General features: G+C 46.5%; 1 protein-coding gene across 1 annotated transcript in view; it reads left to right on the top strand.

Moving 5' to 3' along the window:
* CACNG6 (calcium voltage-gated channel auxiliary subunit gamma 6) overlaps positions 1-825 on the top strand; it is a 30,422-nt gene extending 29,597 nt beyond the window's left edge. Inside the window, exon 4 of the mRNA XM_082197124.1 lies at positions 194-825. Coding sequence (XP_082053250.1) covers positions 194-432 — 239 coding nt within the window. The 3' untranslated portion in view covers positions 433-825. The remainder of the gene's footprint in view (positions 1-193) is intronic.
* Positions 826-12,691: the final 11,866 nt, after the last annotated feature.

Below are 12,691 nucleotides of genomic sequence, written 5' to 3'. Positions count from 1 at the left end.
GAAAGCACAACACAATGTACCTTCATGTGGTCCAGTTAACTCTAAGCCAAATGTCTATCCGGGAAGCTTCCCATAGTCCTTTGTTTGCGGTCTTTGTTCACAACTAGAATTTGGGGAGGATGCCAGGGATGGGGCAGGGAGGTTGTCGAAACTCCCGGGACTGTCTTCTCACTTATTCTCTCTCCCTCTCTAGGCATTATGGTGCTCGTATGTCTGGAGGTTTTCCGGCACTCGGTTCGGTGGCTTATCACCTCTGATGAGACCATCCCGCTGGAGTACGAGTATTCCTGGTCCGTGGCTTGTGCAGTGGCAGCTGGGGCTATCCTGATCTTTGGCGGAGGCTGTTTTATCCTTTTGTCCATCCCTGGCTTGCCCAAAAAGCCCTGGGAATACTGCATGAAAAGCCGCAGCAGCAGCAGCAACGCTTCCTAAAAACCGTCCGGGAGAGAACCCCAAAGTCTCTCTTTCTCTCATTCTGCCAACAAACACAATCACAAACACAATCACACACACACAAACAAACATACATATACCTCCACCCACCCCTAGGGGGCAGAAAGAACCGACCTTCTCCCTCCTACATGCCTGCCCTCTTTCTCCATCCTCTGGACTCAGTTTTCTCCCTTCCCTGTTTTGTGACTTGTAAATAGAACCTCTAGTGCTTGTTTTGTTTTAGATTGGCGGGAGGGGGGGCAGCTATGAGGAAAGGGCTCTGCTTGTGAATGAGGGGACAGCTGTGCTAATGAACTGAGAAATTACGAGGGGAGGGAGGATAAAGGGCTGTATTTTAAACCCGGTTTTTATAAATGGCTATTTATAGCTCAATGGAGGGGCCGTGTCTTGGACTCCTTTAAATCTACGCCATGCGGTCAAGCGTTAGATTCTTGTCTCAGTTCCCCCCTTGAGTGATGTGCCACGCTGAGCAAAAATCCCAATCCTTCCCCTGTAAAACTGAGTTTCTTCCTTTTTCTTCTTCGTACAACCTCCAAGTACAAAAATTAAAAGCACCCTGTCCCCAACTGGCCCTATGACTCTTACACGGTGGCAAAAAGCCACACACAGGATCAGCCTAGAAATCCCAAGGAATTATGGACAGGTACCCTGAAACACAGGGCAATTTTTAACGAGTCATTCTGGGTCAGAAATTCTGGGTCCATAATTAATTTCTGTCAAGGGCCCTGCCAGCAGCCATGAAGCTCAGTGCTTTCAAAAGTGAGGGGACTTCCAGACAAACTGCTTATTGGGCACCCATCCCTATTTGTTTGCAAGGAGATGAGGCAGTATTGGCTATTTAATGAGCATTACGGTAATTCTGATTTGTCTGTGAGAAATTTAGGCAAGGTGGCATCAAAGCGAGTGCCATGCCACACTTTCCTGTGCATTTCCCTGTCCCTTTCCTTACTGCAAAAAAAGCAGATCCTTTGGGAAAGCGGGTTTGTTGCACAAGCTCTCCCAATCAACTAGAATTGTGCACCCTGAATTTGCCGGTACGCAATTAAATCCCACCAGAATACAGTGACAATCTGGAAGCCCCCAAAATGAATTTAGAGGCAACCTTCTCAAAACATGAATTTTTCCTGTAAAAAAAGTAAAATTATCCTGCTTTCACCTTTAAAAAAATAGTTAACGTTTCCCAGTTCTTCCTGTTGTTAGAGGTGACGTATTAAAGAAAGCATGGAAAATATTAAATGCCAAGGACTCAGTCCAGCTGGCAGCTCTTCCTCAGGTGCAGTTCTCTGCTTGTGGAGAAAAGGTGGGAGTAGAAAATGCCCACCTTAAGAGCACTGTGTGGAGAAGAGGTACTAGGGGAACACAAAGAGCAACTGGATCATATCCTGAATTCCGGGCATTTGTGCTCAACAAGACTCCTTAAATCTTAGGTCGTTGAGATAAATGTTATGGTAAAGGTAAAGGTACCCCTGCCCGAACGGGCCAGTCTTGACAGACTCTGGGGTTTGTGCGCCCATCTCACATCTATTGGCCGGGGGCCAGCGCTGTCCGAAGACACTTCCGGGTCACGTGGCCAGCGTGACAACGCTGCTCTGGCGAGCCAGAGCCGCACACGGAACGCCGTTTACCTTCCCGCTGGTAAGCGGTACCTATTTATCTACTTGCCCCCGGGGGTGCTTTCGAACTGCTAGGTGGGCAGGCGCTGGGACCGAGCAGCGGGAGCGCACCCCGCCGCGGGGATTCGAACCGCCGACCTTTCGATCGGCAAGCCCTAGGCGCTGAGGCTTTAGCCCACAGCGCCACCCGCGTCCCTAATTATTAATAATAATAATAATTAATAATACATACTTCTCGCAACTTGAAATTCCAGATTTGACTTTGTAAATGTACCACTTTTTGAATCTGGGAAAAGTTTCCTTTCAGCCCTGGCAAAGACCATGCAGTGAGCTGTTGGCAGTCTCCCTTGAAGCTGAGAGTTCAGGAAGTTCTGTACCACAATCTTATTATGGCAATACACCAGAAGCAAGTGCCTTAAACAATAACAGCTGTGCAGCGGAGGCTGGCCCATCAGGGAGGGTGGGGCACTGCCTCACCTGCCTCAGTATACCCTCCGCAAAAGCCTGCCTGCCTTCTGCCTTACAAACGAGGGCGTGGGGTGGGGGGCTCGGCTTGGCTTGGCTCTGGCTCCACCTGCCATTGGTCTCCCTGCCGCCTACCCAAGCACTCCCAGTGAACACCAGTCACCATTACAACTGTGTGCTTCCAACTCTCAGGCACAGCTGTTAAAAGTTTCAGCCGATTGACCTGTTGATTAACGTTTGCAGACCTTCTTGTCTTGGGAGGCTCAGCTTTCCATACAGCTGGAGGTACACTCATGAGCCCATTTTTAAAAAAATAAAAGGAAGAAGGGTACACCTACCAAAATATTCTTACCAAAGCAACTGCCTTTTACAAATTCTTTTAGAAGTTTAGCTCTAGGCTAGGGATGCGACCTTCCAGAAGTTGATGGACTCCCATCGGAGATAGTGGGACTTCAACAGAATCTGAAGCGCCAAAGGTTCTCTAGATAGGATGGATATTACACATTGGTGCGAGATGCTCTCAGTTGGACTCCTTCCACCTTGCTGACATCACTCATTTAGTCTCCCTTTACCTCTGGCCCCAATCCCCACCACCGCCCAGAAGGAAAGGGCGGATGAGTGAACAGGCAATGGCAGGGACTGCCCCTTCTCATATTTATTGCTCGGTGGCATGATCCCACTAGGCCACAGGGATAGTGTGAGTAAACGAGTGGCCATGGAAAGGGGGAACGGCAGCACTGCAGGGCCCTCTGTGGAGGCATGGGCCTTGCCAGCTGCCAGACGATGCCAACCCTTGATGGCAGCCCTGGCTCTAGGCTGCATGCTTCCATTCTCCAGCATAAGTGTTTACTTCCTGTGTTTAAAATCAACACTGACCAATGAACAGATTGCAGTTACCTTGAAGCATAACCAACCCACTCTGAGCAAGGCTATCGATTCCCCACACACGCACACTGTTTGCGAACTGGATATTGTGCTAATAATGCTCAGCTGGGGCAAATGTGCTTTAAAAAGAAAGAAAAAGAACTTTCCCTCTCCTGTGATCTGAAAAGGCTCTCCATGTTCTTATAATTTCAGAATATACTGTCCAAGCCTTACCACGAACGAGCCACTGAGGCATCGTTGCCAGGCTGTCCGTTCGGCTTTGCATCTAAGTGAATTTCTCCAAGAAAGATTGGGGTGGGAGTTGGAGAGAGAACTCGTTTTCCTTGGTGTACTCTGTGTGCTGAAAATTCATGTGTTGGCTTGGGTTGATGGGAAGAGACGACTGTCAAGTTGTAGCATCAGCGAACCAGGTGACAAGCGGAACGCAGATCTGAGGGCAAAAAAGCAAGCTTTGAGAGAAGATGGGAGTGTTACACTCTCTAAAGTGGAAAGAGGTTAAGGAATAAAGGAGAGAGGGAGCGACAGGGACTGGGTCCCATGGCAGGTGGTAAAAATCCAGTATCACCTGAATCTACATCGTGGAGAATTTGTAGCTGTTAAGACTCTTGGGTTCCTTTTCAAACAAACAAACATGGTTTCTAGCCCTCAAATATACCGTATTTTAAAGGATAGATGGCATGAAAGGAAACCATCTTATCCATGGTGTTCAGGCATCCACAAACTTGTGGAAGATTACTGAGATTATGGTTGAGCTGCAAACACACAGACTGCTAGGGTGTAGTGGTTAGAGCATTGGGCTGGGCTCAGGAAAACCTGGGTTCAAAGCCATGAAACTCACTTAGTAAACTTGGGACCAGTCACTATCTCTCAGTCTAACCTCCCTCATGGGGTTGCTGTAAGGATAAAATGAGGGTCAACCATGTACACTGCCTTGAACTTGGAGGAAAGGTAGAATACAAATAAATGTAGTAGATAAAATATAAAAGAATCCTCACAACTCCAACTTCCCTGAGATCTCTAAGTCTCCCCTCACTACTTATCAGTTTCTCCCCCTTATTTTTGCCTTCTGCCTGAGACTTTCTTCCATCCTTATTTTCATAGCAGCCTAAAGATACGAGACTGAGATACATCACTCGCCCAGTCAATTTATACCTAGGGCCCATTAATGGTAATTGCTCTTTAAAGCTTTAACACAAAAGGGCAAACCATAATCATGGTTGCCCTGCTGATGAGAGACATCGCTAAGTTTGGCCTCATCCATACTTGTCCCATGCCTAGAAAGCATAGGTGTGAGCAGTTTCCTGCTTGTGCCGTGTTTTCTAGGCATGGATCCGAGCCACTTCCTCCCAGAAAACCCGCTCTTTAGTGCTAAATTGGAACAAACAGCAATCCACAGAAAACCCGATTGCCGTTTGTTCCAATTCAGCGCTAAAGGGTTCAAAGGGCACTCGGGTGCAATGACGAAGGTTTGGGTGCTAGGTATGTGGAGATCTTGAGAGTTTTGGTGTTCCGAAGATGTCTGTGTCTCAGATCCTCCCCCACCCTGATTAATTGCGAACAAGCAGTAATGGGGATTATGCCAATCTCACAACTGTATTGAATTGAGAATGCTCTAGGCGCTAATTCCTGATCAGAATTAACTGTACTTATGCATGGGGGGGGGGGCCAGAAGCACACCCACACTCAGATATATATCCAACATTATTACTTGCTGATCTGTGTGCACATGTGAACCAGCCCTGCTGGGTAGACCAGTTTGTATTGCCCAGAACCACTTCAGGAGGGTGTAAAGAGTAACTTGTGGCATCCACAGAGGATCATTTCCAGATGGCTTTGAGGGGCTTGGCACACACCGTATTAAAACAGGTGGCTCTATTCAACCCGTAATCTACTTCTAACACCACGTAGCATCCTGTGGGTTTGGTAAGGGTACTCACTGGGGAACTATGCCACAAGTCAGCCCTAATACCAGGGAAGCAGCAGGAGATCTCCATTTCATTACTTGTGTTTATTCATGAGCAGCAGAGCAGCAACTCAACCGCTCCACAGACAAGGTTAAGGTTACATTGGGTTCCTAATGAGCTATGGAGGTAACCAAACCCAAAAAGGGTGAGAAGAGTTTCTCATAGAGGCAAGGCCGGTCTCTTAAAGAGACAGGCTGCACTGACTACCCTGCACAAACTTTTTTTTTTAAAAAGCAGGCCCTTTTAAGAGTGCGCACCCTATAAAAAGTTTCCCTGGAATTATTATGCCACACACACAGGTTCCTTGAAGGGCCAACATGACCCAGGGGCAAATAAATTAATGTAAAAGTCTTCCCGTTGGTTAAAATGAGTTTCCAATGTGCTTTTGGACCTTTTGGTAATGCCTTTTGAACAGCACAAATGTGAAAGCAGAAGAAACGGCCGTTTAAAAAATAATAATCAAATTCTTAAGAATCAGAGCAAACGTATCTTCTAGTCACCGCAGCATGATGTTTACATGACACAGAATTATCATTATTTCAGTTTATTATCCACCTTTCACAATAATCTTCCAGGGCAGGTTACAGCAATTTTAAAAAAATACAATATTAAAATCAGTTTGGAACAAGAGAAATGCCAAAAAGCAATTTAAGACAGAGATACTCCCCTGCCCTAGCTCCCCAATACAAAGAGCCATCTTCATTTTTCGCCCAGGCCTGAGGCATGGCATCCGCTGTGGCAAGGCCAGGAGGGCTCTTTTGGGGCATTGTGAAGGAAGGTGAGGCGGCGGGGGGGGGGCAGCAATTGCTGGAAACTGTGCCTGGCTTCTTCTGCCCAGCCGTTGCTACACAGGGAGCCAGCGGCCCATCTTCCATTCCTCCTTGTCAGCATCTCAGCCTGGGGACAGGGCGTCCCCACTGGGGGTGGGGGCAGAGAGAGAGGGAGAAGGGGATGCTCTCCAGCAAGGAACACGTCTCTCCCCTCGGTTATTCTGGTCCTCCTGCCCTCAGGCTCTCCAGTTACACCCTGAGATGTAAACAGGGCGAGGGAGCTTTTTTTGGTTCTCGGCAGTGTTTTGCGCAGCAAGGGAGAGGCAGGTCAGGAAAATACAACCCGGCAGCCCTGCTTCCTAGGAGCACACCCTTTTTGTTAACCTCCAGTCCCTCTTGAGGGAACTCTGGTGGGGCATCCATTCCAGAGGAGCAGCTTTCTCACAGCCCTGCCAAGGGCTGCACCTGTTGAATTTCTTTATCGATCAACGTCTACAGAAGCCCCGCCAGGGTTTTGTTTGTTTTTAAGCTGCAGCTCTACCTTATGTACGCTCCTCTCATCAAACCCTGGAGTCCTGGCTCCAACCATAATCTGTTGTATGTGCACTTAAGGAATAAAATTGCCAACTCAATGTGGGGGGGGGGGATGTTTCTTGAGTGCTTTTTTTTTTTTTTTTTTACTTCAAGAGGAACTTGATCTGATTAAATCAAGTGAAGCCTGTTTGGGGATGAGAACAAGCATCTGCTAATAGTCTGCCATCCAATAGGTTAAAGGTGCAGGAGGAAATGCTAGCTAAGAAGTTGGCAACCCTTCTAAAGAACCCAGAATTCCTTCATTTCAGCTGCTTCCATAATCTGTTATATTCCCCAACCATCTTTCACATTCATCCCCAGAGAAACCGAGGAGTTTTCCTAACTGCTGCCCTCCCCTATGGCTGGTTAGCCACATTTTAGATTCAGGTAGGTAGCTGTGTTGGTCTGATGCAGTTGAAAGAAATTAAAAAATTGTCCAGTAGCACCTTAGAGACCAACCAAATTTGTTCTGGGTATAAGCTTTCATGGGCCTGAAGAAGTGTGCATGCACACGAAAGCTTATACCCAGAACAAACTTAGTTGGTCTCTAAGGTGCTACTGGACAATTTTTTAATTTATTTCAGCCAGATTTTAGACATCACTGTAATTCCTTCCCAGGCACCCAACTCGCTCATATTCTTCTGTTGATGATATTGCTATATTGTGATATGCCGGGGGGAAGGAAAGAAATGTCATTAAAATACACCCCTTTTTCAATTAGAATGCATCCAAGAGCAGGTCTCATTAATATTCCCACCACCCCACCTGGCCTCCAATGAAAATGTGAAATGGCTCCTCTCTAGTCCTCTCCTGTGCAGCCTGCTACCCTCTCACATCTTCATTTCTTTTGCAGAGAAAAAGAAAGAGGGCAGAGGGATGCCCAGCTGTCTCTGTGTCGATCTCAGACTTGGTGACTGGAATGTGAATGCACAACCACTGCGGATAGTGACGTCACACACACATAAGCACCTCTCTCTCACACACCCACATCACCTGGAGATACAGAGCACACAATCGCAGCCACCAGCCAGATGACAGAGAAACATGAAGCGGGAGGCGGGGAGGGAAACCCACATATACATCAGAGACGTATCAGCCTGACTGGAGAGAGACCAAGCTGTTTATATGCAGCAGACAGACAAAACACACACACACACACAATGATGTATGAATTAACTTTAAGCCTCAGGCCATTGCCCACACCATTGAAGCAACCCACTAATGCCGCCCATATTTACATAATGGGAATGGCACCTACTGTAATCAGGATCTACTCCAAGTAATACTGTAGGCTTAATAAAACTGCTTTGCAATTTCATTAGGCTTTGCTAGCTGGAATATAACTTGGGAGGCAACCATCAAACACCCAGACCATGCCAGACAACCGTGTATCTCTTGCAAGCAACAGCTGTATGCAAAGGGCACACACAGAAAAACTGCTAAAACTGATGCTTTTGGAAATAAGACCCAGCGTCCAACACAGTATGTGACTTCATGGGATTAAAAGTGCAGCCACTCAATGGACAGTGTATTAGCTGGTTTAAATACAGACCATCATGTCCCCATTCACACCCATGCACCCCACATATCCACTCATACATCTCCAGCTCTCTGAATCCGTAAAAAATCTGGAAGGTGTCCATATTAAGGTTACCAGATTTTTTTCAATGAATCCAGGGATACTTTTCAACTTCCTATTAAATACCGTAGATGGATTTTGTCAGGGGACTGATTTGTAAATGCGGGGACTGTCCCTGGGAAACGGGGGCGTCTGGTAACCTTAGTCCATATAGAATATATATATAGTCCATATATACTGGAAGTTCAGCGGGGAAGAATCTTGCACAGGAGTAAGCCAATGTGGTGCCCCCACCCATGTTTCTGGACCACAACTCCCATAATTCCAGAACGCCAGCCATGCTGGCTAGTGCTGGTGGAAGTTGTAGTCTCTACAACATTTGGGTGGAAACATGAGTTATGGCTAGAACCTGGCTGAATCTGAAGTTTACTGATTTTTCATGGTTACTTGGAAAGAACACACTGGTTAGTTAAGAGAACATGTTTTACTGGTTGGCACAGTGAAGAAACGCTGGTTGTAAACATGGTGCCAGCTCTTTCGTTCCCTCAGATCTCTCCTCAAAACACATGTTCCACGAAGCCTTAAAAGCAAGGTCCTGTCTTCAGGTGAAAAGAAGTCTAAGTATGTATCATTGCTTTTGATCCACAGTCAACATTTAGCTTGTAACAAGTTTGTTTTCTCCTGCTCTGGAGGGTAGGACTCGAACCAGTGGCTTCTAGTTACAAAGTAGATTCCGACTCAACATCAGGAATAACTTTCTGACAGTAAGAGCTGTTCGACAGTGGAACGGTCTCCCTCAGGAGGTTGTGGACTCTCCTTCCTTGGAGATTTTTAAGCAGAGGTTGGTTGGCCATCTGCCATAGATGCTTTAGGTGAGAAAATTCTGCATTGCAGGGGGTTGGACTAGATGACCCTCGGGGTCCCTTCCAGCTCTACAATTCTATGATTCTATGAACCTCCCAGAAGCAGGGACCCTTCCTGCCACTTGGGGTTAATATATATATCAATATATAAAATTAAACATAAACACATGGGTAGACAGAACATACAGAACTCGGATCACCTGGAACACATTTATTTGTAATATTTTGTGATACTTGCAAACCATTTAGAAATGTTAAGTGGTCTATATATTGTCTAAACACCATGCACTGAGGACTGCCACATAAAAACACGCACAGGTGGCATCTATCAACCTGATCATCTGGGAAGGCAGGATGACGCACAAATAAACACCCACACCTCTGCAAGATGCTTCAAACAAACTATATTTTGCTGAGGAATGCTAAGGCAGGAATGTTAGGCATCAGCAGTTAAATACATTACCTTGGCTGCTTCCAGGCAACCTGCTTCTTGAGCATTCGTTCTCATTTCTTTGCAGGGAAGTTAGATAACATCGGCTATTTAATGAGCATTCGTCCCGATTTGTTTGTGTGGAGGTTAGACGACATTGCGTCAAATCCAGTGTCATCCCACGTTTTCCAGTGCATTTTCCTATCACTTTCCTTATTGGGGAGGGGGGAAAGTCTTCTCTTTGGGGGGGAAGCAGGTTTGCCATACAAGATGCCCCAATCAAGTATAATTGCACAGCCTGAATTTGCCAGTAGTATGTGATTGAATCCCACCTGGAAATAGTGAGCGCCTGGGAGTGCCCCTTGTTATATTTGCTGAAGTGTTTAAAAATGTTACAGAACTGGGGGAAAATAATTCAAATGAGAATATGGTCAAATTACAGTACTCATTTTAGAATATACATTTTCTCTCGTATTGTAAAAGGGAAACGGAATAGTGCTCTTTAAGATAAGGGCAAAAACTGGGCATTGCCCTAGACATTCCCAGTTGAAGCATCTGGGCCAGCCCTACCATTAGGCAGAGTGAAGCAGCCACCTCAGACTTTGGATGCTGGGAGGGTGGAGCAGCAGCAGGCTCACTCCTCAGCCCAGCAATGCCCATCCACCCTAAGCCCTCCTTTCCAGGAACTAGAGCATAGGAAAACCTGAAGCAGCTGAATTTCTTCCAGACACAAAGCTGTTGTTAAAAGTGCAGGAGCCTTGCTAGATTGAGGCTGGGGTGCAGGGAAGGTTGCAAGCAGTAGTTTTCATTAGTTGAGCATTGCTCTGTCCTGCAGCTCCCTCTTGTGACCATTGTCTTTAGCTACATTTGGGGGGAAATGAATTGTCCACTGAAAATGTCAAAGAGCACACTGTTCTTCAGAGTCCTCGGGGAATGAGGTGCAGAGTGCCTAGAAACTGACTTTCCTGCAAGAAAGGGAAGGCCAAATGCCTAGTGTCACTAGAAACATCAGAAACAAAAGATCCACCTGGATCTAACCTTTTGGGCTTCCCCCAGTCCTGGGATGTGCCCACACTAGGGTGTTCATGCATATGTGTTTCACTGTTTCTATTTGAACAATTAAGCAATTAAGCCTTCCTTTCTCTCTCCCAACTTATTATTATCCCCCACCCAAAAAAAATTTATTTGTTGTAAGCAAGACTGGTATTTGGCTAACAGCAAATAAATGGTAGCTACCCTTACTCTTTTTGGAGTAAATATACAAGGGAAGAATTGATGCTTTTGAATTATGGTGTTGGGGGAGACTCTTGAGAGTCCCATGGGCTGCAAGAAGATCAAACGTAACCATTCTTAAGGAAATCAGGCCTGAATGTTCACTGGAAGGACAGATCGCGAAGCTGAGGCTCCAATCAGGCCTGAGTGCTCACTGGAAGGACAGATCATGAAGCTGAGGCTCCAGTACTTTGGCCACCTCATGAGAAGAGAAGACTCCCTGGAAAAGACCCTGATGTTGGGAAAGATGGAGGGCACAAGGAGAAGGGGACGACAGAGGACGAGATGGTTGGACAGTGTTCTTGAAGCTACAAACATGAGTCTGACCAAACTGCGGGAGGCAGTGGAAGATAGGAGTGCCTGGCGTGCTCCGGTCCATGGGGTCACGAAGAGTCGGACACGACTAAACGACTAAATAACAACAACAACATACAAGGGGGACTGTTCCAATCAAGGAGATTTGGGAGACAGGCTTGTGGCAGGGGAGGGGGATGGAGGCGTAAGATAGAAAAGTGAGCCTCTGATTATTCCCTTAAACAGTTCATACTTTAAATAGGAGCCTCCTACACCAACTCCATCAGTGGAAACCATATTGCAAAAGAATCCCAGATTTGTAGATCTGTGAGTGCATGTGATTAATGTTTACAAGGGCATGCATAAACCAGGTTCCCTAACAATGCAATCCGAACCCAAAATCCAACAGCATGAGATTTGGCAGGTGTTGGTCTTTCCTCGCTGAGACTAGGCACAGCTGGGGCTATGCTGGCATAAGTCCCTAAGCTTAGCTCAGCTGGAGATATACCAGCTTAACTCCCTAAACTGGGGCACAGCTGGCAGAACTTAAAACCGGTGTAACTTACATCAGCATGTCCCCAAAAAGGGGTGTTCCAGGGGCGGGGCAAGGATTTGCACCTATTCCAAACACCTTTCAACTCTGGGACAACTTAGCAACCCAGCAAAACATAGCCAGAGAAAGGATGGTGTAAGAAAAAATTGTCCTGAACGGAGTTTGGAATAGGGGTAATTCAGGTGCATAATTTATAGTTTTCTTTATTTAGGATTGCTCTGTTAAGCTGGAACAAGGCTGTGATCCTCCCCGTGTTCACTGGGGATGGGAGCAAGTCCCTCTAAGCTTATGAGGTTTTACTACTGAGAGTGTGATGCTGTGTACCCCTGGGTAGTCTGCACCCAACTCCACTTTAACTGTGGTGTGAATCATAGCCTGATCTTTTCTCCCAAATGTGGCAGGGATGATCCCAATTCTCTCTGCTTGACCAACATCTGAAGTTCTGTTCAGGTGGAGATCAGCTAAACCACATGGGGTTGCATCAATTTAGACAACATTCCTGGACAAGATCCGGACATGGAAACTTTGTAAGAATTCTGTAGAAATCTCTGGAGGATTCATCTGGGCAAAAGTGGCTAAAACCCGGGCTGCTGCTGGACTGTCACTATTTTGGGCTGAGAGTCAATCACATTCCAGTAAATTCGGGCTGTATTTCTAAGATTTGGCACCCTGATGCAACAAATGTGCTTCTCACCGGCACCAGCAAATTGGACCTTTTGTTGCTTCCTGATGACCTGTTCACTGAATATTCGCCCTGATTTATTTGCACAGGGTTTGCATGGTGTTAGATGCCATTTGCTATTTATAATGTGAAGAGGTCCTGCTGCTCACCTGGCCTCAGATTGGCTGAGTTCCTGCTGCTTGCCAGGAGGTAGAAGGGGAGGAGCGAAGCAGCAGCAAAGTAGGCTCGGTGCAAATGCATCAGCAGAACCAATCTCATGCTCCTGCTGCCGCGTTTGCACCAGACGATGCTCCCC

The sequence above is a fragment of the Podarcis vaucheri genome (genome assembly GCF_965113315.1).
Source record: "Podarcis vaucheri genome assembly, chromosome: 13".
NCBI lineage: Eukaryota > Metazoa > Chordata > Lepidosauria > Squamata > Lacertidae > Podarcis > Podarcis vaucheri.
Note: the sequence above shows the minus strand (reverse complement) of the source record. Positions and strands in the feature narration are given on the sequence as shown.